Source organism: Dermacentor albipictus, chromosome 1, assembly GCF_038994185.2.
Source record: "Dermacentor albipictus isolate Rhodes 1998 colony chromosome 1, USDA_Dalb.pri_finalv2, whole genome shotgun sequence".
NCBI lineage: Eukaryota > Metazoa > Arthropoda > Arachnida > Ixodida > Ixodidae > Dermacentor > Dermacentor albipictus.
The window spans coordinates 134,941,130-134,963,028 of NC_091821.1; the positions used below are offsets into that span (position 1 = coordinate 134,941,130).

The following is a 21,899-nucleotide window of genomic DNA, read 5'->3' on the forward strand; positions in this document are numbered from 1 at the left end:
GTTCGGTCGCGGCCTTGGGGATCGTTCTAGTTGTGATGGCTGATGCTACACGGCAGCCCGAGGACCCAGCCCTCGCTTCGTTGTGTCTACTTCCCTGGGAATACACAGGCACACACACACACACTCGCGGCGTGCCCGAGCGACACGCCTACCGGACGCTACGATCCCCGTATCGCTTTACAATGTTTTACCCCTCTCTCTGTCTTCCTCCTTTCTAGTCGTGGTCGGCTCTCAACAAGACAGAAATAGGTTAACTTAATAGCATCACTAGCGATACGTACAAAATACGTAAAAAAAAAAACTCTGAGCCCGTGTCCCCGGCATAGCTCGTTTGCATTCCTATTCCGGCCAAATGCGACTATCTCATTCGTCTCCCGTTTCTTGGCGACATTTGCCTCAGCCATGCAAGAGGGCCATGGTCGATCTCGACCAAGAATTTGGCGCCTTGAATAACGTATCCTAGATTTTGAATTGCCATGTCGCGTCGCCTGACCGCCGCGTTCTGCCCTGTCACACAGGCTATATATCGAAATAAGCTAAACGAGGGGGAACATAATTGCCCCCTGGCTTTTGTCCTCCTCCGCACCGGACGTCGCTTTCTTTTCAACCTCGTCTCACGACTCGGACGCGCTCCGACTCGGAACATTGCAACCGACAAACGCGACTTTATAAATATTTCTCTGCGCTCCCCACAGGGTGTACTGGCTTTAGATTTACTCGGCCCCGTGGTCTTCTCTACCGGGGTTTACTGGCTTTAGATTTACTCAGCCCCGTGGTCTTCTCTACCGCAATTCTTAATTTGCGACGCCTCTTTGTTTTGGCACTGTTTCTTGTGCGCTGTTCCGACTGCCTTTCTTTTCTTTCCGTTGGCGGCTCGTCAGCCTGACCAACTTCTTGAATTTCGGTCGGGGAAATCAGAAAGATGTTCTCTTCCGACTTAACTACGTCTCCCGAGCTAGCTACTTCAACCTCCTTCTCTGCACTGCACGTGTTCCGCATCGCAACACAGTGCCTGCTCCTCTTTCTGAATTTCTGTCGAGGATTTTCTCCTCTGGCTTAACTACGCCTCCCGAGCTAGCGATTTCATCCTCTTTCTTCGCACTGTGTTCCGTCGCTTCTTCCAGAATTTCAGTCGAGGAAAACGGTTCCTCCCGACATTCCTCTGCAAAGAGCTTGAATTTAGCGAGCAAACCCGCCTTCACTAAACTGTACTTGTATGCCTCGGCCTCGCTCAGTCGGACTACGACCGGCGCGACTTCTACCGGCCCAACCTTCTCCCGGTTGTAGTCGGACTACAACCGCTCCGGCCATGTGTCCTGGTGAAATGATCGCCTCTCACAATTACGTTCGAAATTAATCAGGTAGAGACCGATGTCCTCGCGTGTTCTGTACGGCTGAAGCAAACTCGCCATTTTCACGCTTTCTGTTTGTGACGGCGCTCTGCGCCTTAACTCTTTCCGTACCGCGCCCATTGGGCATCGTTAGCCCGCAACTATGGTTTGAAACGCCGGTTTAGAGACTTTCCACGCCACTCACGGACACACTGCGCTATCGAACGCGAAGGCGGAGAACTATTGTTTCGTTTCCTAAGCAGTTCGCCTTTTTCCTCCAGGCTGTGATTTCTGAATGCGCTCTTCAGTTTTCGCGCTCGTCGAGATAACAAGCAAAAATGGCCGCCCGCTATAGACGATTTCAAAGCATGGTTTGAAACGCAGCTTTTGAGACTTCCCGCGCCGTTCACGGACACTCTGCACCGTAAGACGTGAAGGAGAAATATATTTTTGTTTTCTAAGCAGTTAATTAACGCCACCAGGCATTAATTTTTTAATGCACTCCAAGCCAGCCCGGGACATCGACGACCGCAGCCTGGCTCGCCAAGCTGTAGTGCTTGCACTTAAATTTTTGTAGTGGGATACCTGTTCAATGAAATATTTTAATTTTTTCGTAGTAGTGCCAATTAGACGGCAGTACATTTTGTATATCTCTTTTTTTACATTTTTGCCTTAGTAATACAAGCGTGTCTTCACAAACTTTACTAAATTTTATCCCACAATCTTGATTTTGGCAATTTATATCTTTTTTTTATGACATACATATTTTAACATTGAAAAGTGCATTCATTTTGCCTTTTGTTTAAGCATTGCATAAAATATTGAGTGCAGTACTTCCTTCAGAAAAAAAACCTCTGGCGTAACCTACAAAAAACACCTATTTTCCCCATGTCAGGGAAAGAGTTAATCTCGTGATTTCTAGTCTCATTTCCGCGAGCTCAATTTCATGTTGCCTCTGCTTCTCTTCCTCCTTGCGCTTCGCTACCACTCTTTCTATCCTCTTGGGCTCTTTCTTTCCTCTCGCGTCACTTCTGATCCTTTTCGTGACATATATTTTCCCAAGCCTCTGTGAGCTCGTCCCACTTCGTCAATCGCGCTACGAATTTCGGGCTTCCTAAACCTATGGTTCATATCCATACCGAGCTCTACAGCCAAGAGAAACAGCTCTTCTTTCTTTAACACTGTAATATCTATGCTTTTCGAGAGCTGACTACAACTTGCCCTGTATTTCCCGCACACCCAGTGGCAATCAATCACAGCTAACTGCCCTTATCGTCCGGCAAAACGTAGTCGCTCAAGTACTCGCCCAACGTTGAGCTTGCGAAGGTCGTGTCTCTCGGAGCCACGTAGACAGCTCCGCCGATCCAAGATCATGAGGACTGCCTTCTTGATCTCTTCCTTCCAGATTCTTCAAGTAGTCTAAGACTCCACGCCATTACTGCGACGGTTGTGCCTCTCCGAGCCACGAAGGGGAGGTCTGCTGATCCCGGATCTGCAGAAGTCGCTCTTCCGTCCGTAGTTTCCCTCGATCTTGCTAAGCTCGCGTCTCCCGGAGCCACGTACACAGGTCCGCGGATCTCAGATCGTGAGGACTGCCTTCTTGATCCCACCGCTTCAAACCAGCTTGCTGCGGCTAGGATGGCTTTCAGGGCATGGAATCCACCAAGCCCATCGACTACGATGTCAAGTTGTCGAAAATGAAGGAAAAAGGAGTTTATTAGCTTAGTTACACGGCTCCAATACGGAAGCCCACTCCATGCAGGAGCAAGATAAACATCTCAGTTCACACCAGGACCCTCTGTCCTCACTCTAGAAAAGTCTCCGCTTTTAATCGTGTCTTCCCTAGGCGAGTCAAATAGGGAATCTGAAGACTGTCCAGCAGCAAATCACCATCGTCGACTCAGTTGCGATACCACGCCCATGCTCGCAATAACCCGCAGCAACTCCGCCTCCGATGAAACTGGTTCGGGATCTGCGGAAAGAAATGAACCGGCAACACCATAACATCCATCCATGGATGCATGGATGTTATGAGCATTCCCTTTGGAACAGGGCGGTAGGTTGCACCCCTAAGCTTTTATTTTATTGCCTAATGTCCTACCTATGTTAAAAGAGGAAAAAAAAAAAACGCAATGAATTCCCATAACCAAAGTTTCTGAACCTCTATTGTGAACCTTCTTTTTGTACGCCTCCGTTGTTTGTCGGTTCCCTATTTTCTTCCACCTATCTTCCAGTCACCCAACCCAAGGGCTTCAAGGAGGCCAGTGATTCATAAATTGACCGCTGGGAAGATACCTTCACATTCTAATAAAGCATGCTCCATCGTTTCCCTAGCTTTACCGCAGCAAGCACATGCTTCTTCTTATATCTCGCTTTATAAGTGCGTGTTCTAAGGCATCCTGACCTCGCTTTGAAAATGCCGCCGGGGATGTGAACGCCATCTGGTAGTGGTGCAAGGAACCCAGCAGCGTGTGTGTTCTGCTGTGACTAGTTGGCCTATTCGGCAAGAGAACAGCCAGGTTTCAGCACCCATGGTCACAAAACTCAGCGAGGCTCGCAAAGAAAAGCTATGCTGTTAAAACTCGGTATACCCAGCACAGTATGTGAAGGAAAGGGCCATTCTCGAGCCTAGCACACACCCTTCAAGGTAGTTGCAACAGCTGTACACCTATTATTCTCAGAACTCTCTTTTCGGCAAGATCATGCCATGCCCTAGTGATATAATGGCAGACACAACTGCTCACATGTGTCAAATGCTGCAGGCAATTCTGCCTTCATGTTTGGGTTCATGATCTCAGCGCAGTATCAGAATGACTTGCTGGTGTAGTGCAAGTCCTGAGGATTGGTTTATTCCACGGCGTGGCTCCACTTTTCTTCAACAGCAACATAGTACTCTTGGAAGCAATTAGTCACTTCACAGCACTTTACCTCATCTACAGTGCCATGTATGTAGTCTATGTTTGTGCAATGATTGTCGCGGATGCGTCATTTGATCAACTTTTCAGCGCCTGCAGGCGTGCAAGATGGTAGACATCATGCAAGAGTGGACCGAGCTTCTTGTTTCTTAATTATCAAAAGTAGTTAATTTTAAATTTTTTTTTGGAAGGCAAACTTGATTACCACGTTATGCGAGGAGTTCCCCAACGAAAGTCTGCAACCTCATTTTTTCCATGATTATCATTACGGCAGAGTCATGTGATCACAATGGTGAGGTCCATAACTCTGAGATTTTAAAAATAAATTTGAATTGCCCTTTTTTTGCCGGTGAATGTTTTTCAGACTTGATTGAATTAATCCACAAATTCAGATCCCCGGTTATAAGCCACTCGTACTTCAGACTGTATTTAACTATCCACAGCCTTAGTGCGTGCAGACTGCCAAAGCTTATCTTATAGAACTTCTGCTGTAAACTTTCCTAGCCTTCTGGATTTTAGCCTGGTAGTGGTAGTGTGATATGCAAAATACTTTTCATGGTTTTGCACTACATACACTGTCTTCTTCGGCTCACAGCCAGTTGCTGGCTGACTGCATTTCTGTTACACCTTAAAGCTACCTGGGTTTGACGCAAGAATCAATGTGATGGCAGTGCTCTGCTATTACGCAGTCTCCAGGCAAAGCCTTTCATGATTAGTAAACATATGATAGAAGAAAAGAGCACACAGTCAAGCGTAATACAAGATGCTCTTCATTGCACAGATGAGATTGGCCCTCCAAGAGATATGCCAGTGAAATAAGATATGCTGGCAGACTTGCAACACCCTGGGGAAATAAACTAAATACACGCTGCACTTATTAACTGACCACTGTCTCACATGCTAACATTATAGTGAGTGGCTATCCCCTGGTCAGACAGTCAAAAAAGATTTCAGCTGCTACATGTAAAAAGCTTCTTGGTATGTTCAAACAATGCAATAGTTATATATATATATATAATTCAAGGAAAAGTTCTGTAGGTCCGGTGCACAGGTAGTTGAAGAAACGAAGGAGCACACTTATGAAAATTGCATTTTTAATGTTTTAACTTCTTGGCCGTGGCAAGGCCGTGCCATGGTTGGAACGTTAAAACATTAAAAATGCAATTTTTGTAAGTGTGCACCTTTGTTTCTTCAACTACATACATACATACATACATACATACATACATACATACATACATACATACATATAAAGAAAGACATTGTGTGTCAAAGCCCATGTGGCTGTCATAAAAAGATATGTCATAAAATCACCTTACATGAAAGAAGCCGTAGAGCAGCTTAGCAAAGAGCAACAGTACAGTATGTTTTCTTAAAGTGCAGCTTTTAGGGCACAGAACAAGTCTGATCAGACTGATTTCAAAAACATTCAGACATAACAGCAATGTATAAAAAAGTATCCCACAATGCTTCACAGTATGCATACAATTCATGTACAAAACTCAAGATGTTGCAGGTACTGCCTGCTTATTCATCAAGATATAAGTGAAAATTGCAACCTTTCAGACAAACAAAAAGAGCAATAAGAAAAATAAAGTGTACTGCACTGTTTCTAACTAATATGCAAATACACAGGCAACACTGTGACCAGTTCATCTGAAAGTGTTCTGACAGCAAGTATGACCAATGTGAACAAGAAAAAAAAAAAACTGTTTTAAGGCGAGGTGATGAAATGTATTGTGTCACAAGACATTAACAGTGACAAAGGAGAAAAAAAGCTTTTAACAATACTCACCACAAAGATATGTTATTTACAAGGATGCACCACATAGTTTGGACCTAGATCTCAGAAAACTTGGTGATCTATCAAATAATACACTAGCACAGAGTAGTTGGAGTTGGAGCAAGCAGGAGCACTTTGCTTAGCTGCCAAAGAATTTATTCATTATAATTTGATTGTTTACTAATACTATGAAAAAAAAAAAGCTTCTGTGAACAAATTGCATTCTGTGCTGGAAGCTTTTTGACAACTGCTATGGGCAGGAATTAATATTCAAACCATCCCCACCATGACCTCCCTCCTGCTGTTATTGCCCATTCCCAGCATTAGATTGCTTATCCCCATCTTTCAACAAAGTAGCAATTTCACAAAGAATGAGTAACGCCTACCTCTGCAAGAGTACTGCCCCTACATACAGCTTAGGGTACCGAATGAATAATGTAAGCACCACTATGCATGTGCAAAACTCAAACTAAATTTGCATTCTACATGAGTATATTAAAATATTTAAAAACAAGCCACACTTGGTTCCCATTATGCACAGTGCACATGAAACAAAAAATTTCTCCTTAAACAGCTTTGCTTTCAACTTAAGAAAGATATGCACATCACACTTTGCCTGTTAATTTGCCAGGACATTTTCTGGCCTAACAGAAAGAAGAAGTGTTTACTTAACATCAGTTGCAAACAGTATCCAATGAGGTTTGCACATAAGACAATACCTAAGGAGGTGTAGGAGCACTTAACCCTTTAACTCCCAACTTCTCTCGTAAGAAAGGGCATAAAATTTCCCCAATTTCTTTTAATCCAACAAATTTTTGCACATTATATCCAGATTCGAAAAATGTATTACATAAGTTCTTTAACTCTTGTATTCAACCAAAATATTAATGAAAGACATCTGTTCTGGAAAATACTTTCACTCGGCACAAATGCAAGGCTTGAGTGCGATAACCTGAACTTAAGAATGACAGTAATCAATAGCGAAAGTAATTGAAAGCTTCGAAAAATATGTTTGGGTACCCAAACTCTAAAGCACTGCCAGAACTAAGTTGACACTCGTGGACATGCAAAACAGTAGAAGCTGTTGCCTGGACAAGTCGGCTCATTAGTGATATTGGTACAAACAGCTTGGATGGGCGCAGCTAGGACTTGGTAGTTAAAGGGTTAAGAGAACACACTGGCATTTCAAAGTGCACAACAGAAAAATAATTTACAGAGTGGTGACCATGCAACAATGCTGCTTGCCAACGTATACAGGGATCAGCTCTACATATTTAACAGAGAAACTTGCCTCACTAGAGTAACCAGACAGCTCAAGACTGAACAACAAATAATATGATGTATCAAAACATTTGGATGTCATTCTGAACGTGAACACTAGCAAAGTTGAGTGCCCATATAAACCATCCACGATGATAGTCATTCAATCCAAAAGTGTCAGGAGACTGCATTGTGTTTCTAGTCAGCCTAACAGATGACCATCACTTGAAATTAGCCATGAATTTTGTGGCCAAAATAACCATCCAAGAAAGTGAACGACAAGGTTGCCAGTCACTCCATAAATGCCTACAGCCTATCGTGCTTTGGCCCCATTTATTTTTTCTGCAGCCCCAACAGCATCTCTCTGTGATGAAGTCCTCCTCAGCTAGTCTTTTTTTGCCATATTACAGAGCACCAAATGGGCAAGTGCTGCAGCACTAACAGATCTAACAATAATACCTGCAGTTGTTACAAACCTAAATTAGTCTTAACAAGTCTGCATTTTCCCTTCCCCCATATGTGAAAGAAGCTCATTATTTCCGAGAACTAGTTCGCAGCTGTAGTATGCTTAGTAAATCATTGAGATCTTTTAATGTCTCTATTTACCTATCATCATCAGAATAAAACACCACAAAACAGTGCTAGCTCACCACAACTAAATTGTCCAAACTTGTATACACTCAAAGAACGACATCTCAGACTTCAATAACAATGTTAAAAAATTATAAACAAAGTTGCACAATATACTCCACTACTGATGTTATGGCTATTCCAGAAACTCTACAAGCTCAAGGAGCTGTTCTCCATCTGCTACTGAAAACTGTGAATGGCTTCAGTCAGCTCTATAGTAGCTCCACTGAAGAACCTTTCAACCAAAAAGGTACTGCTAGGTACATCAAAATCCACATCAATGACTTTCCAAAGCAAGCTTCATATCCAAATGGATGGAAGAATAAGCTTGTTGAGAAACCTTCAGAGTGGCCTTGCTAAAGTGACCGTACTTTAGCCACCATAAAACCATGAAAAGCAGGTTCCTGTGTACTTCCCTGTGGCCAACAACCATGGTCATAAACCATTAGCAATGTGAACAATCTTATAGAGAAGTTTACAGATATGGTAGTACTAAGAATAAATGTTACATAACACTAGTACCTGACAATAAGAGCCCTAATTGCAAGGTGGTTGCTTGTTTTTGGATTACCTCATTATTGAACATGTTAAAAATATTTTTGGTGTTTTTCAGAGACAAACTGTTAACAAGGCTTACTAAACAAAGGCTTTTGCAAATGCTACTCAAAGGGCTCAATTAACTTGCAACAACCTTACAACAAAACCACATAATTCAAGTACCTCCCGAAGTCAAACTCAGCAACGCAAGCTGGCCATCAGGATCTATCTGGGCATCATGTTCCGAAGGGAGTATCCACACTCTGTCATCCATGCGAACAACCCAAGCTATGACTCACGAGACCAAGGCATATTTTTACAGCTGCCTTTCACATGCACTTGAACACCAGACACTGGCCACTTTCCTGTCATGTATGTAGCCATGGCACTCTTTGGCCTAACAAGAAATCTGCAAGTTAAAAAAAAAGGAAGGTGTCACATTATACTTTTTAAAGAACAATGAATTGGAGTTTTGCCTCTTTCCAGCCATGTATTCATAGCCACGGGGCTCTTTGGCCACACAAGAAATGTGCAAGCTAAAAAAAGGTGTCACATTAGACTTTTCAAAGAACACTGAACTGGAGTTGTGCCTTTAGCAAATCTCTGTACCACACAACAACACACACATACATCTGTTGATTCTCTTCTAACTTTTGCACAGAACTCGGCAGGATGCATCTGACACCAACTAACCTTCCTGCCTTTCTTGCAAAAATAAAAAATATGTTGGAAAGTCTGTTTTGCTCAAACTGTCAAATACTTCACACAAATCAACTATCTACACATTGTAAGTGGTTACATCTGCAACATCCAGTGCAAACAACATAAGGAGCCCAACCATTTCGTAAGTACAGAATACTTCAATTTTAAGGCTTAAAATTAGTTGGGACACACTGCGTACTATTTAGATGTAAACAAACGGAACTATTTAGTGATTTCAGCATTTTCCTCACAACACTGGCAGCAGTACAATGCTGTAGATGAAGGAGAACAAATTTCTTGCTGCCCACCAATCAACAAGAGCAACATATATGAAAACTTCAGCTGCAATATTTATACTTATTATATGCTACAACAAAAGCTTCACTATTCTCACTGTGCTTTCATTCCAAAATATTTAGCATACTATATCAGCAAACTCGCACATTTTCTTCAGAGGGAGCTTTAGCTTAAGATGAAGCCAATCTAAATACAGTTAAACCTCTATATTATGATGCAGCAAAATAGGCAATTTGCTTCGTTATATGGAAATTCAATTGTACTGAAATTAGATCTATTATGTACACCAGTACAGTCGCCGATTTATTTTTCTTCCACGGAAGGGGCCACAAAATTTTCCAAATAATCGGGCAACTGAAGAAGCAAACTTGAATGGAAAAAGAATAAGTTGTTGAATTTGAGAGTAAGTGACAAAAGATAGTTTCATGCTGTGCCAACGATACCTTGACATTGGCGATACGAAGTTATTAACAGAAGTTACATGATTTTTGTTGTAAAAGGCACGAAATTTGTTTTGGTGGTCTAACGTTGGAGCTGTATTCTCAAATGACCAGCAATTTGACTGAATGGGCGTTTAAAGCTTTTAGCACGGAAAGCAATGCAGCAAAACATCGCCAGTACAGGGGCCATATAACGTAAAACTATTCCATATGTTTTTATTCAAATTTCCTGACGCCAAATTTGCATAACCACCAACACAAGCATCGGGCAGTCACCCACCCGCAGGGTTGTCTGAACAAACCAATCAAACGATCTCCTCGTTCATAGGAGGTCACTTTTGCTTGCTTGAAAAACGAATAACATTGCCTGCACTGAGCGGCTTGTCTTATCTAATTGGCTCACAAGAGGCGAGAAGCATGCTCAAGTGGAAAGGGATTCGAAGGGGCCGAGTCACTGCACTGAATATCGATAACCGGATGAAGAGGGTGGTGCCGGCGTCGGCGATTGGTCCGCTTTCTCTTACTTAGCTTGCGGCGGCTCGTCGACAATCGCAGCGGTATGCAATGGAAGCTTAAGAATGACGGTAAAACGGATCCTGAGCAAAAAAGAGTTGTCAAAACAAGGTCATAAACGTGCCGAAAGTTCTCGAAAACGTTACACGGCCATGCAAAAAATTTTGTTACAAGCAAATAAACCCATGCTCTGGGTTAGGGGCAAGTAGCCAGTGCCGGAGCGATCGGCGGCAGCCATCTTTTATTCCTTTCGGAATGGGGCAGCCTGCGGCTATACAGAAGAAAATTGTTTTGTTTAGCATATTAATGCTTCTTTATCGTGTACACGTCACTTTGACGCGGTGAGTTATTGCGGTTTTGTGACGTCACGTGAGAGGCAGGTGAAGTGGGTACAGCCCAAACTTTTGATGAATAGCCGAGGACTAATGGTAAAAAGGCGTCGAATTAGAAATACCAATTTTTGTTTTGTTCGGTCAAAGTATGCATAATCGGTGTGTACACGTCATATCAGATGGGGAGCCATCGCGGTTTTCGTGACGTCGCGTGACAGACAGGTGAAGTGGGGGTGGTCCAAAAAAGTTTTTGACCAATCGCGGTGGGCTGATTGCAGAATTGGAATAGAAAAGTTTGGAACAGTTTTACGTTATAGCACCCCAGGTGTCAAAATCGCACCCATGAACAGATCATTATTCCCTCGTAGGCCAAAGAAAGCTTTGGGTGTTGAGTGCTGGTTGCATTGTTAGATGCAAGGTCTATCGGCCAGCACAGCCACACGAAGGCAGCTAAAGTAAACAATTATCTTGCAGCCGTAACTCACTATGTTTGACTGAACACGTTGAACGATGAAACATCTTGCAAACACCGCCTCACTGAAATTCAGACAAACGTTTACAGTAAATAAACACGTGTGAGGGGGCCGTACAGTAAGTTAACTTTACGATCGCACCTTTCTGCACGTTTCAAGAGCTACACTGTAATGCAATTTATAGATGCGTGAATGCCCCCCTTTTATAGTGTGCATAGAAAAGGAGGCATTTATAGCCAATGATAAAGAGAGTTGTCTTTTATTTCTACATAACACGTATACAAGATTAATTAGGAATTTAATTTTTGTTAGAAAAAATCAAATAATGCCTCATTTTACATAAAGTGTTTTTCTTTCTCAATGTTTCTTCCCTCCTCACACAGTCATGCTTCAATTGCTGTTCCCATAACCACCCTTGTTGATGTTGGTGACAATTGGTTTTGCACTGCTTTTCGTCTGAAGCTTCATGACCCATTTGGATAGAGTTTGGATTACTTCTAAAACAGGGCATGTGGGCTGCATAAGCGTTCAGCCATGCTGACAGCCACTTGCAGCCACAGCCATGCTAGAAAGGGAGACGTGCGCCAACCTGCCCACCACTCTTTTCCCCTTGCCCTCGTGCATGCTTGATCACGTTACCATGAGCTGGCTCCCCCCCCCCCTTTTACTTGTCTGTATGGGAAGACTTAGTTCATCAAGCCACCATCCTTCTTGGCTCACCCTTAGATGCTTTCACTTGCACATAAAGAGCCTAAAGCATACAGACTGCGGGGCGCGATAGGATCTTATCGTACTTGCACTTTACATGGAACATGGCACTGCTACACTTTGGCAGTTGCTCTCAGTTGCACAGCTCATGATTTGGTGTGTTCACAAGCAGTCGCACGTTATTCAACCAGTTGACCATCTGCATCCGTGGAAGTTTCTATTTATTATCTCTGTATTCCTTTGTGGGGGCAGTGAAATTTTGTTGTATTGAAATCCTGTATAAACACATTTTGTTATATTGAGGTTCAAAATACAAGGTGTTCTATGGACAAGAAGTTATAAAAGGTTAAATACTTCGCTATATCACGAATTTCATCATATTGAAGTTCATCATATCGTTACGCAAAGGTATTTACAGGCTATATTTACAACAGTGGTTGCAGCGCTGACCGGTTAGATTCACTGCACAAGCCCAGTTCGTTCTTCCTCCTCTTTTCTCGAGTGACGGCGCCCATGCACCTTGTTCAAACAATCAAATACCACACGCGTGTAGCGTAATCCCCCGGCGGCAGAAGCGACGTCCCGGAGCGTGTAAATGTCATTACTGGGAGGGTGATACTGCTTCAGTCGTGTAATGTGCACAATATCACTGGACTAGGAACCAGATGGGGCGTCAAGGGCGATCTCATAGGTGAAGGGAGTCACGGCACGAAGCACTCGGTATGGGCCTGTGTAACGAGACAGCAGTTTTTCTGACAGGCTGACCTGACGAGACGGAGATTATAGAAGCAGCAAAGAACCAGGCAGGAAGTGCACGTCTCGGTGTCGCCGGTCGTACAAACGCCTTTGACTCTCCTGGGATTTCAGAAGGCGATCACGGGCAATTTCCCTTACGTGGGCACAGCGGGCGATGGCGTCAAGTGCATATTCACTGGTCGGTGCCGCGTGAACAGAGAAGGTTGTGTCGAGGGGCAGTGCTGGTTCTCGGCCGAACAGAAGGAAAAATGGGGAATAACCAGCTGTGTTGTGGTGCAAGGAATTATAAGCAAATGTGACAAATGGTAGAGCGAAGTCCCAGTCGGTGTGGTCTGAAGAGACATATTTCGCAAGCATGTCTGTGAGAGTGCGATTGAGACGCTCCGTGAGGCCATTTGTTTGCGGATGGCATGGCGTGGATAGCTTGTGCCTCGTGGCACAGGACTGTAGGATGTCCGCGATAACTTTTGAACCGTAACGTATGTTGTGGTTGGCGCCGCAGGTGTAGGCTGTGACGGGGTGGTTCCATCAGAAGCCATGGCTGAGAAGACGACGGTGCGGCCACTTCGGAGCTTCGTGGCGAGGACGGGGTACGTTCCACTCCACCACAATATTAAGCGAAGGACGAGTCAGTAAGACAAGCAACTATTTACAGGTTATATTTACACGCCTCGTTCAAACAATCAAATACCACACAAGTGTAGCAATATCGAGGTTTAACAGTACATGGGAATGAAGAAATTGTTTTTCTTGGCAACCACTGCACCAAATTTGATGAAGTTTGCTGCATTTAAAAGAGAAAGTTATTCTAGTGACTGTAAGAAGCAGATATTCAGAGCGCAGTTCTTAGGCAGCCATTCCTGGGTTGAATGTCAGTGTCCCTCAGTGTAACCGCGCTCGAGCCACTGCTCATACGTTTACCATCGTCGTCTTCTTCCGCAGCCGGCTCAGATGCAATTTATCATGCCAGCATTCCCATACTGCCTCTCATGCTCATGCCACTGCTCATGCTTCATTGTCTTCTGCTCATCATGCCAGTGTTCCCATACTGCCCTTTCCCATGTGAAGGCGCCGACAGCACAAGCCTTCTGCCAGTTGTGGCAGTGGCTTCAGTCTCAAGTTCTTTGCCTCAATATATCGCGAAATGAAAACATGTGTACAGCTGCACTCAAGTTTCGCATTAGGGAGTGTCAAAATGGTCAGACATTCTTTATTTATGCTGTAAATCTTTTCACAAAGGTTGTTGAAAATTGAGATAATGTTACGTGGAATCACAGTAGATAACTATTTACATGGTGTATCTACAATGGGTAGGAAGCACTGGCCAAAATGGAAGCCAACAAGGTACGTCGTCATCGTCAGATCAGCCAGAGGCTGCTTATGGGTACGTCCCACTAAACCCAACAGTCCACATCATCATCTTAGAATAGTATATAGCATGACCTCCGGCAGCAGAAGTGCCAGCCCAACGCCACTAAGGATCCACAGCAGAGGAAGGGTGGTACTGCTAAAGTCTCGAAACCTGGATGATGTCGGTGGACAATGGAACAGAAGATGTTGTGGGATTGGCGGACACAATCTCGTACGTGATGCCAGTCACTTGTCGAAGGACATGGTATGGGCCCTTGAAGTGAGGAAGGAGCTTTTCAGCAAGGCCCACATGACGGGAGGGGGTACAAAGTAGCACAAAGGCACTCGGAGCAAAACATTCGTTATGGAGTTGCTGGTCGTGAAGACGCTTCTGATCTTCTTGTAAAGCAGCAAGTCTACTACGGGCTATCTGCTGCGGATAATCAGCCCGTGCAATGGAATCGCATACATATTCACTAGTCGAAGCTGCAGGGGAAGGGAGAAATGTGTCCAACGGTAAAGCTGGTTCGCATCCGAACAAAAGCTAAAAGGGGGAGTATCCAACAGTATCGTGGCAGGAGAGAGTCAGCTTTTATTGATGCCAGCAATCACAAGGGCGGACATAGCCTCCCTCCGCCTAGTAGACGGCCGAGATCCCCTGGGTCTCGGCGGCTGCTTTGGCTGGCTGGATGGCCTAGACCTGGTCTCGCTGGTCTGAGAAATTATATGCGAACGTCACATATGGCAGTGCAAGGTCCAAATCATGGTGGTCAGATGACACGTACTTGGAAAGTATGTCGGTTAAAATCCGATTCAAGTGCTCGGTGAGCCCATTTGTCTGGTGATGGTACGAGGTGGTGATTTTGTGCTGTGTGGAGCAGTAGCGCAGGATATTGTCAATGACTTTAGACAGTAAGGTACAGCCTTGGTCAGTCAGCAATTGACACGGGGCACCGCATACTAAAATTACATCACGGAGGAGAAAGTCCGCCACATCTGTAGCATAGCTGGTCGTCAGCGCTCGTGTCATTGTGTAACACATTGCGTAATCAGTAGCTACAACAACCCATTTGTTGCCCAAAGCAGATGCAGGAAATGGTCCAAGAAGGACCAAACCGACATGAAAAAAAGATTCAGGTGGGACGTCGATAGGCTGAAGATACCCAACAGGAAGCATAGATTGTTTCTTCAGCCATTGAGAGAGCTCGCAGGTGCTGACATAACACCACGCTGAGTGGACTAGGCCAGGCCAGTACAAGCGACGGCGCATGCGGCCATGTGTTTGAGCAACACCAAGGTGGCCAGCGGTTGGGGTGTCGTGAAGCTCACAAAGAACTGTGGAGCACAGGTGGTGAGTGGCTTGGATCAAAGAAACAGCCAGCGTTGATGTCTCAGATACAGGGGGTTTATAGAAGCCAGACACGTGGCCTCCAGTTCTCAACAGAAGATGCGCGTCACGTCGTCTAATGAGGATAGCTGACAAGGAGTTGCATCGCAGGACGTCACTGCAGCGGTATTCAGCAGACATTCAAACTGAGGTGAGATGCGCCAGCATTTCGCTTGCTTTAGACGACGGTAATCTTTGATTACACTGTCAACAGTGGTCACGTTGGTGATGAGCAGATACCCTTCAAAATGTGGGCGATCTTGTCAGCCTCGGACATCTTCTGGTCAGCTAGTAGACACAAGGCCAGCACGTCCTGTATGTATGAAAAGTAAGGCTCAGTTGATGCCTGGGTATGTACTGCCAGTTGTTTCTTGGCGGCAAGCTGTCAACGAAACAGGTTGCCGAAAAGCTTGCAGAGCTGCTGGTGATATCGTCCGTGAGTCCGAAACCAGATGCGAGGAGTTCCGACAAGGTAAAATATGACGTTGGCCAGCACTGTAGTCGGATCCCAGCCATTCTGTTTGCTGACACGCTCATACATGCTGAGCCACTCATCCACGTCAACGCTTTTGGTCCCGGAAAAGGTGCGGGGATTGCAGGGCTGTGAGAGGACAATAAATTGGGTGGTGGTTGCAGGCGTAGCAGGTGGCGACGTGTCATGACCTGGAAGCATGGTGGCAGATTCGAGGTGGCGTCTGCTGCAAAGCTCCATCGTCTAAAGATGAACCCAGCACTTCCACCAAATAAATGTTACGTGGAAGTATGTAACATAAACTATTTACATGGTGTGTTTACAAGGTATAGCACGCACTGGCCAACAAGGAAGCCAGCAAGGCACGGTGTCATTAGATCAGCCAGAGGCCGCTTAAAGGGTACATCCCACTAAATCCAACAGTTCCCATCATCATCTTAGAATAGCACGTAGCAATATCAAAGAACTCAAGTACCAAGTTTTCAGCTTTGTAACTCACATCCAGCTATTAAGACATCTGAAGTGGAGAAAGTTGATGTATTTCAGCAAATCCAATAGTGCGACAAAAAGCTCTTGAAAATGTTATATGCCTGTTTTGATGGTGCCCTGAAAGAACTGGACTCACTAAGTTTGCATTTTAGAGAACTGAGGGGCATGCTAATCGATGATGTACAGGCAAATTTTGAAGTTTGTGCATCAATTAAGAGCTAAGTGAAAATTGCTAAATGCTCCTCGGTAAACTGAACAGGACACCTCGTTTATATTTGTTGAAAATAAGGGGCAGGTTATGGGCAATGTGTAGGCAATACACAAAGAGTGTGGGTTAATTGCGACCTTTACAATAAATTATGTACGCAAGTGCTCTGGAGTGTTACGTGTTCTACAAATGAAAATACAGCCTGCTGCTCTGGCAGAACTATACACTCCACAGAGATTAAAGTTAGCAAAAATGGGGGAAAACATTATGGCTGATGTGATCATGTGTTCGGATGAATTACAGCCCTTATGAAAAATACCTTAGGCAAGTGTTTGAAAGTTAAACGTGGGCAAGGTTTCAAATGGGTGAGTCATATATAGGCAGCATTACAAGTATGTGGTTTAATTACAGGCAACTACATTCTACTTGCAACTGCTCAAAAGAAACTGCCTTGCTGAAAATCAGGTCGTGATACTGCAACGTCGCAAAAGTTCACTGTCTTTTGTTGCAAAAGAAATTATATGAACACTCCAGGCGAATTCCTGCTGTCACCGTGATCTTTCATATAAAGTCTAAGTGCATTAAGATCGTGGTCGCCTGTCGTATGTTGTAGGTGCAAGGGAAGTGTGCGAGGGTGAGCTGAGAAGCATGGCAGCTTCTTCTTACGCACGCAGGAGGGGGAGTGGGGAGATGTGCAAGTGTTGGGGAGGGAGGAGGGGAGGGGCAGGTTAGCTGACTTCTCTAGTTTGGCTACGGCTGCGCATGGTGTTGCTGAGTGAAGTCGCGCACACCCTATTTTGGAGGTAATTTGAGGGAGGTGCAAACTGTAGGCAACCCGAGATAACTGATTGTTTAGTGTGCACTGTGTTGTTACAAATACCTTGTAAGGATTGTAATGATATCATGTAACCTGTAAATTCATACGGCTAATTTGTTCACTTTAGATCCTCTAACAAATGCAGCTTATAGAATCTCAATATCTGCTTTTTTTTGTGATTCAATATACAGTCGAACCCACTTATAATGATACCGGTTTGAACAATGACAAGCTGCTGCTCCGTCCTGCACCGTCAACTTTTGTATGTTTTCCATGGTGAAATAACCCGCTTAACTACGATGCCCTGATGCCGCATTATCAGTTACTACGAGGTGTGGCTGCTGGGTGCCCGTGCCGAAAGGCAGAGTAATGCGAAATCCCTGAAAAGAAAAAAAGAAAACGAGAAATTCGAGCCACAGCATGATGGCCTGCTGCCCCAACAGTCACCCCCGCTTATTTTCCAGCCTTCTCCGCACGCCTCTCTCCCGTCGCCCTTCCACCCCTCTGAAAACGAATGGGCTGTGCCCATTGCTCTGCGCTGCACCACCCTCCGAAACACGAATAGACCGTGCCAACTGCCCTGCCCTCATTCAGTGTAGTTCTGCAAATAGCTTAATTGCTTGCATTCATCTTGTTGTTTGCGTCGAAATCATTCCTGGCCACGTGGTTTCTCAGCCACGTTTGACTCGCCGCCGAAACGGAAGATGGCTGATGCCCCCGCTGACCATTGGCAATGCACTACGATGCTGGTGAAAGGAAATTGCATGACTATAGATTTGGAAACTAAGTGCTTCTAACCGAAAAGGCGATCAGCACGAATGTACTTGCATCGGATAGTGACAGCAACGATGGCAGCGATGACACAGTAGGGCCGGCTGCCTCAGCATTATCCTCACAGGAGGCCCGCCAGATGATTCAGTGGCTCTGGGGCTTCGTCTTCGCGAGGAACCTTCCACTGCATTTATGTGGGGCACCTGGATGCCTTGGAGGAGGATGTCGGCAAGCTTCACGTAAAGCATGCAAAGCTGACGGACACAGGGTTTTTTTGTGCGAGCCAGTGAGAAGTACGTGGCGAGATATTTGTGGCGATCTCACCTCAGCGTTTCTTCTGGATTTCTCAAGCTGACAGGCTGCCGTGGCAACCTCCTCACATATTTTAATAGGCCCCTTTTGGGGCCACTAAAGTGATGACTAGGCGGAGCTTGCATATTGCTTTGAGCCTGTGACCCCTCTTTGCAGTTGTTATAGCAGTGCCATTCTTTAACATTGACACCCGCGGCTTGATACATGTGAACGGAGAGCTCAGGAAGCAGTTAAATGAGTGAACACAATCAGCAGCCGGATGGATGAAGGTGGTCTCCCCGCCTCCCCGCCATTATAGTTTTCTCACATCAGCTCTGCCATCCCTCTATTTTGATTTTTTCATGCAACCTAGTTATAATAATTATCGGTTATAACACGAATTTTCGTGGCACTCGAATATTGTTATAAGAGGGTTCGACTGTATTATTACTGATTTTCAGCAATATTTGTAAAGAAGTATAAGGTCCTAAATAAATATTCTGCTTGCTACAGTTGCTAGAACATACCTTACTCCCTCAAACACAACAAATTAAATCTTACAAATGTTTGATAAGGGAATAGAAATTGGCCCCAAGCTAAAGCTCCCTCTTAAACTTCATCAGCATAAAGCACATATGGCCATAATATATACCAACAGTGAACAACTCTGCACGCAGTCCTATGGCAACATTCCTACCATTGTACTGCACTTGCTAAAGTAACTATCAGCGCTTGGAGCAGCGGTCAACCGGCCAGCCGGTTGGCTAGTGTTTGTTCCTATCAACACTGCAGCTAGACAATGGTGCCAGAACACATGGCACTAGTCTTTCTTGATGACCACTTGGAGCCGAAGAGGTGCTCTGCTTTCACTGCCCAAGGCTTTCCCATTGACAATAAGGGCCAATGGGGAGTCAACACGTATGCTTGGGAAGGTGAGCTCCTGTAAGGACAAATGCAGGCATTTGATCATGTCCATCGTCACCACAAGCTTGTACAGCCTGTCGATTTGGGCATGACAGAAACACAGAATCAGCAGCAGGAAGTTTATCGCTCATCTAAAAGCAAGCATTCAATGGCTTGCAAAAGAAGTGACCTATTAACTATCTTTTTTACCACTAGAAAGGTTCTCATTTTTGATGTTTTATGCTTTAACCTTTTATTTCAAGATGCAGTAGTCGCAATGTATACTGTGATAGATGAAATTGTAGCCTGTACTTTGAATGGATGCAGAGAAGTTATAGTTGCTCAGAGAATTTTTGAGAATTCTTATGTGAAACTTCAAAGAAGCACCTCAAGGAAGGCAAAGGAAAGTAACAATTTGTTATTTTTAGTATAAGTACTGAGAGTAAAAAAACCTCAAATACAAAATATGCACCTGGTTCCTATTTCCCAACTTTTGATAGTCAGATCACACAAAAAAGTTATGAAGATTTGTTGGCATCGATACCAGCCATAGTCATGCCCATGCTATGCAGGAAAGCAGTAACTTCTCAAATGTTACAAGGGGTACGTTCCTGTTATGCAGGGAGCACTTGTTTTTACTCATTGCAACTGGCACCTGGTTTGTTTTTTACTGCATTCCTTATGCTTTTGAAGCAATGGTTGTGACGCTAGTGAGGGACTATCACCTCCTTAGCCTGCGGTGTATGACACTCTACAAATGTTTTTACCCCAGTGGTTGTGTGTCTCGATGTGATCAAGCTCATCGTGCTCTCCTTACTTTTCTCAAAGTAGCTAACTTAGGTTCACATTTGTAGCATCTTTCTGTTTTCAAATGACAAGACCTCAGACACTATTTCTTCTATTTTAACATTCTTTAGTAATGTGACCTGCAGTGATTGGCCCCACTGTGCATGAGTTGCACTGCGTCTTCGGCTTTATTCTTTGAGATTTGTCATCTTATTCTTTCTTTCCTCTTTCCTCCCCTTTTTCCTATCTTCCATTTCTATGTTTCTGTCTCCTCCTTTCTGAAGAGTAGACAGGCATTGTGCCCCTTCCGGTGGCAGCAGCCAGCCTGCTCCTTGCTTTCCCTAATAATAATAATAATAATAATAATAATAATAATAATAATAATAATAATAATAATAATAATAATAATAATAATAATACAAGAACAAATCAGGGTCTTTTCCCCTATTTATTAATAGTCAAAATAAGGTACACACAGCTAATTACAAATATTCATACTATTCTATGTACCTTACACTCTTTTCCCACATAGTCCCCACACTGGTTCAGACATTTGTCCTATCGCAGCACTAAATTTGATATGCCCCATGTGATCAGTCAGCGAAGCACGTGGCATCTTCGAACGCTCATTGCCATGCAAGTCTTCACGGCCTTTTGCGAACTCGCAACACCCCCCCTTCACATTTCTCAAAGCGAGACACCTTTCCCCATATGTGGGCAGCATTTCCCTGTGGATTTCGATGGGGGTTTGTTCCTTGCTCCATAAAAAACAAAAACACACTTCGTTGCTCATACGCTGTGGACGTGTGAAGTGCAACTACCATCTTCAACAACTGACAGCAGCGCCGTGTCGCGGAGCTGCTGGCAGATAAGGCCGGGCCGGTCCAAAAAAGGTCCACCGCGGAGAATGGATGTGTTGACTTCGCATTTACAGCCGTAATTTGGCTTAAAAAAACAACAACAAACAAACAAAAAAAAACGAATAGGGGCAAACACTTTCCGATTCACCTTTGTAGTAGTAGTAGTAGTAGTAGTAGTAGTAGTAGTAGTAGTAGTAGTAGTAGTAGTAGTAGCAGCAGCAGCAGCAGCAGTAGTAGTAGTAGTAGTAGTAGCAGTAGTAGTAGTAGTAGTAGTAGTAGTAATAATAGTAATAATAATGGTTGCCAGGCAAGGGATCATGCAGAAGCTGCTCATACTTGATTATTGCATTTGATCAGTCTGATCAGGCCAGCAGGCACGCCCAGGCTGTGCCTACCCGCCTGCCTGTGCGGCTACACACGGTGGTGCAAAAGATTAGTGCATTCACTTCTCCCTCCTGGCAGCTCGCCGCGTGGGCTGGAAGCTGGGCGTAGCCTCTGAGATCGCATTGGCACCGGTGCAATCTCGAAGGCCATGAGCCAGCCGAGCCAAGACAAGCAGCAAAGTATACTTTTCTCCTTGATCACACAACAGAGCACTCTGTTGTGAGCCATGTGCTGCTCCACTGTGATGAGCGAATGGAAAGCGGAAGCAAGACCATCACATTGGTGCAGAGGATGCCTATCTAAAAGGCTGTCACAAGTGCTAACAAGTTGCGTGTAGAATGCGCCAAAGATTCTTTTGTTGTTTTACTCAAATTTCATTACATGCATGGCCTCGTAGCTGTTTCACGGGCCGAAAAGCAGTCTTCTTATTTCTATGTTTACAACTGTGCACCCCATTGGGCATATATTGTAGTAAATGGCAATAACGGATATAACGAAGTTTAG

At 44.4% G+C, this 21,899-nt stretch overlaps 1 protein-coding gene across 3 annotated transcripts in view; it reads right to left on the minus strand.

Annotated features, from left to right (window-relative positions):
• Positions 1-4,993: 4,993 nt before the first annotated feature.
• LOC139050022 (tetratricopeptide repeat protein 5-like) overlaps positions 4,994-21,899 on the minus strand; it is a 37,367-nt gene continuing 20,461 nt past the window's right edge. The window contains exons 10-11 of one of the 3 annotated variants that reach the window (XR_011508716.1): positions 21,458-21,634; positions 4,994-19,402 (exon numbers count right to left, since the gene is read on the minus strand). Coding sequence is in view for 1 of the 3 variants with exons in the window: in XM_070526122.1 (XP_070382223.1) it covers positions 19,283-19,402 (120 nt within the window). In the remaining 2 variants the exon portion in view is untranslated. Of the gene's footprint in view, positions 19,403-21,347; positions 21,635-21,899 lie in introns of all 3 variants that reach the window. The other 2 variants (XR_011508715.1, XM_070526122.1) reach the window with 2 other exon arrangements.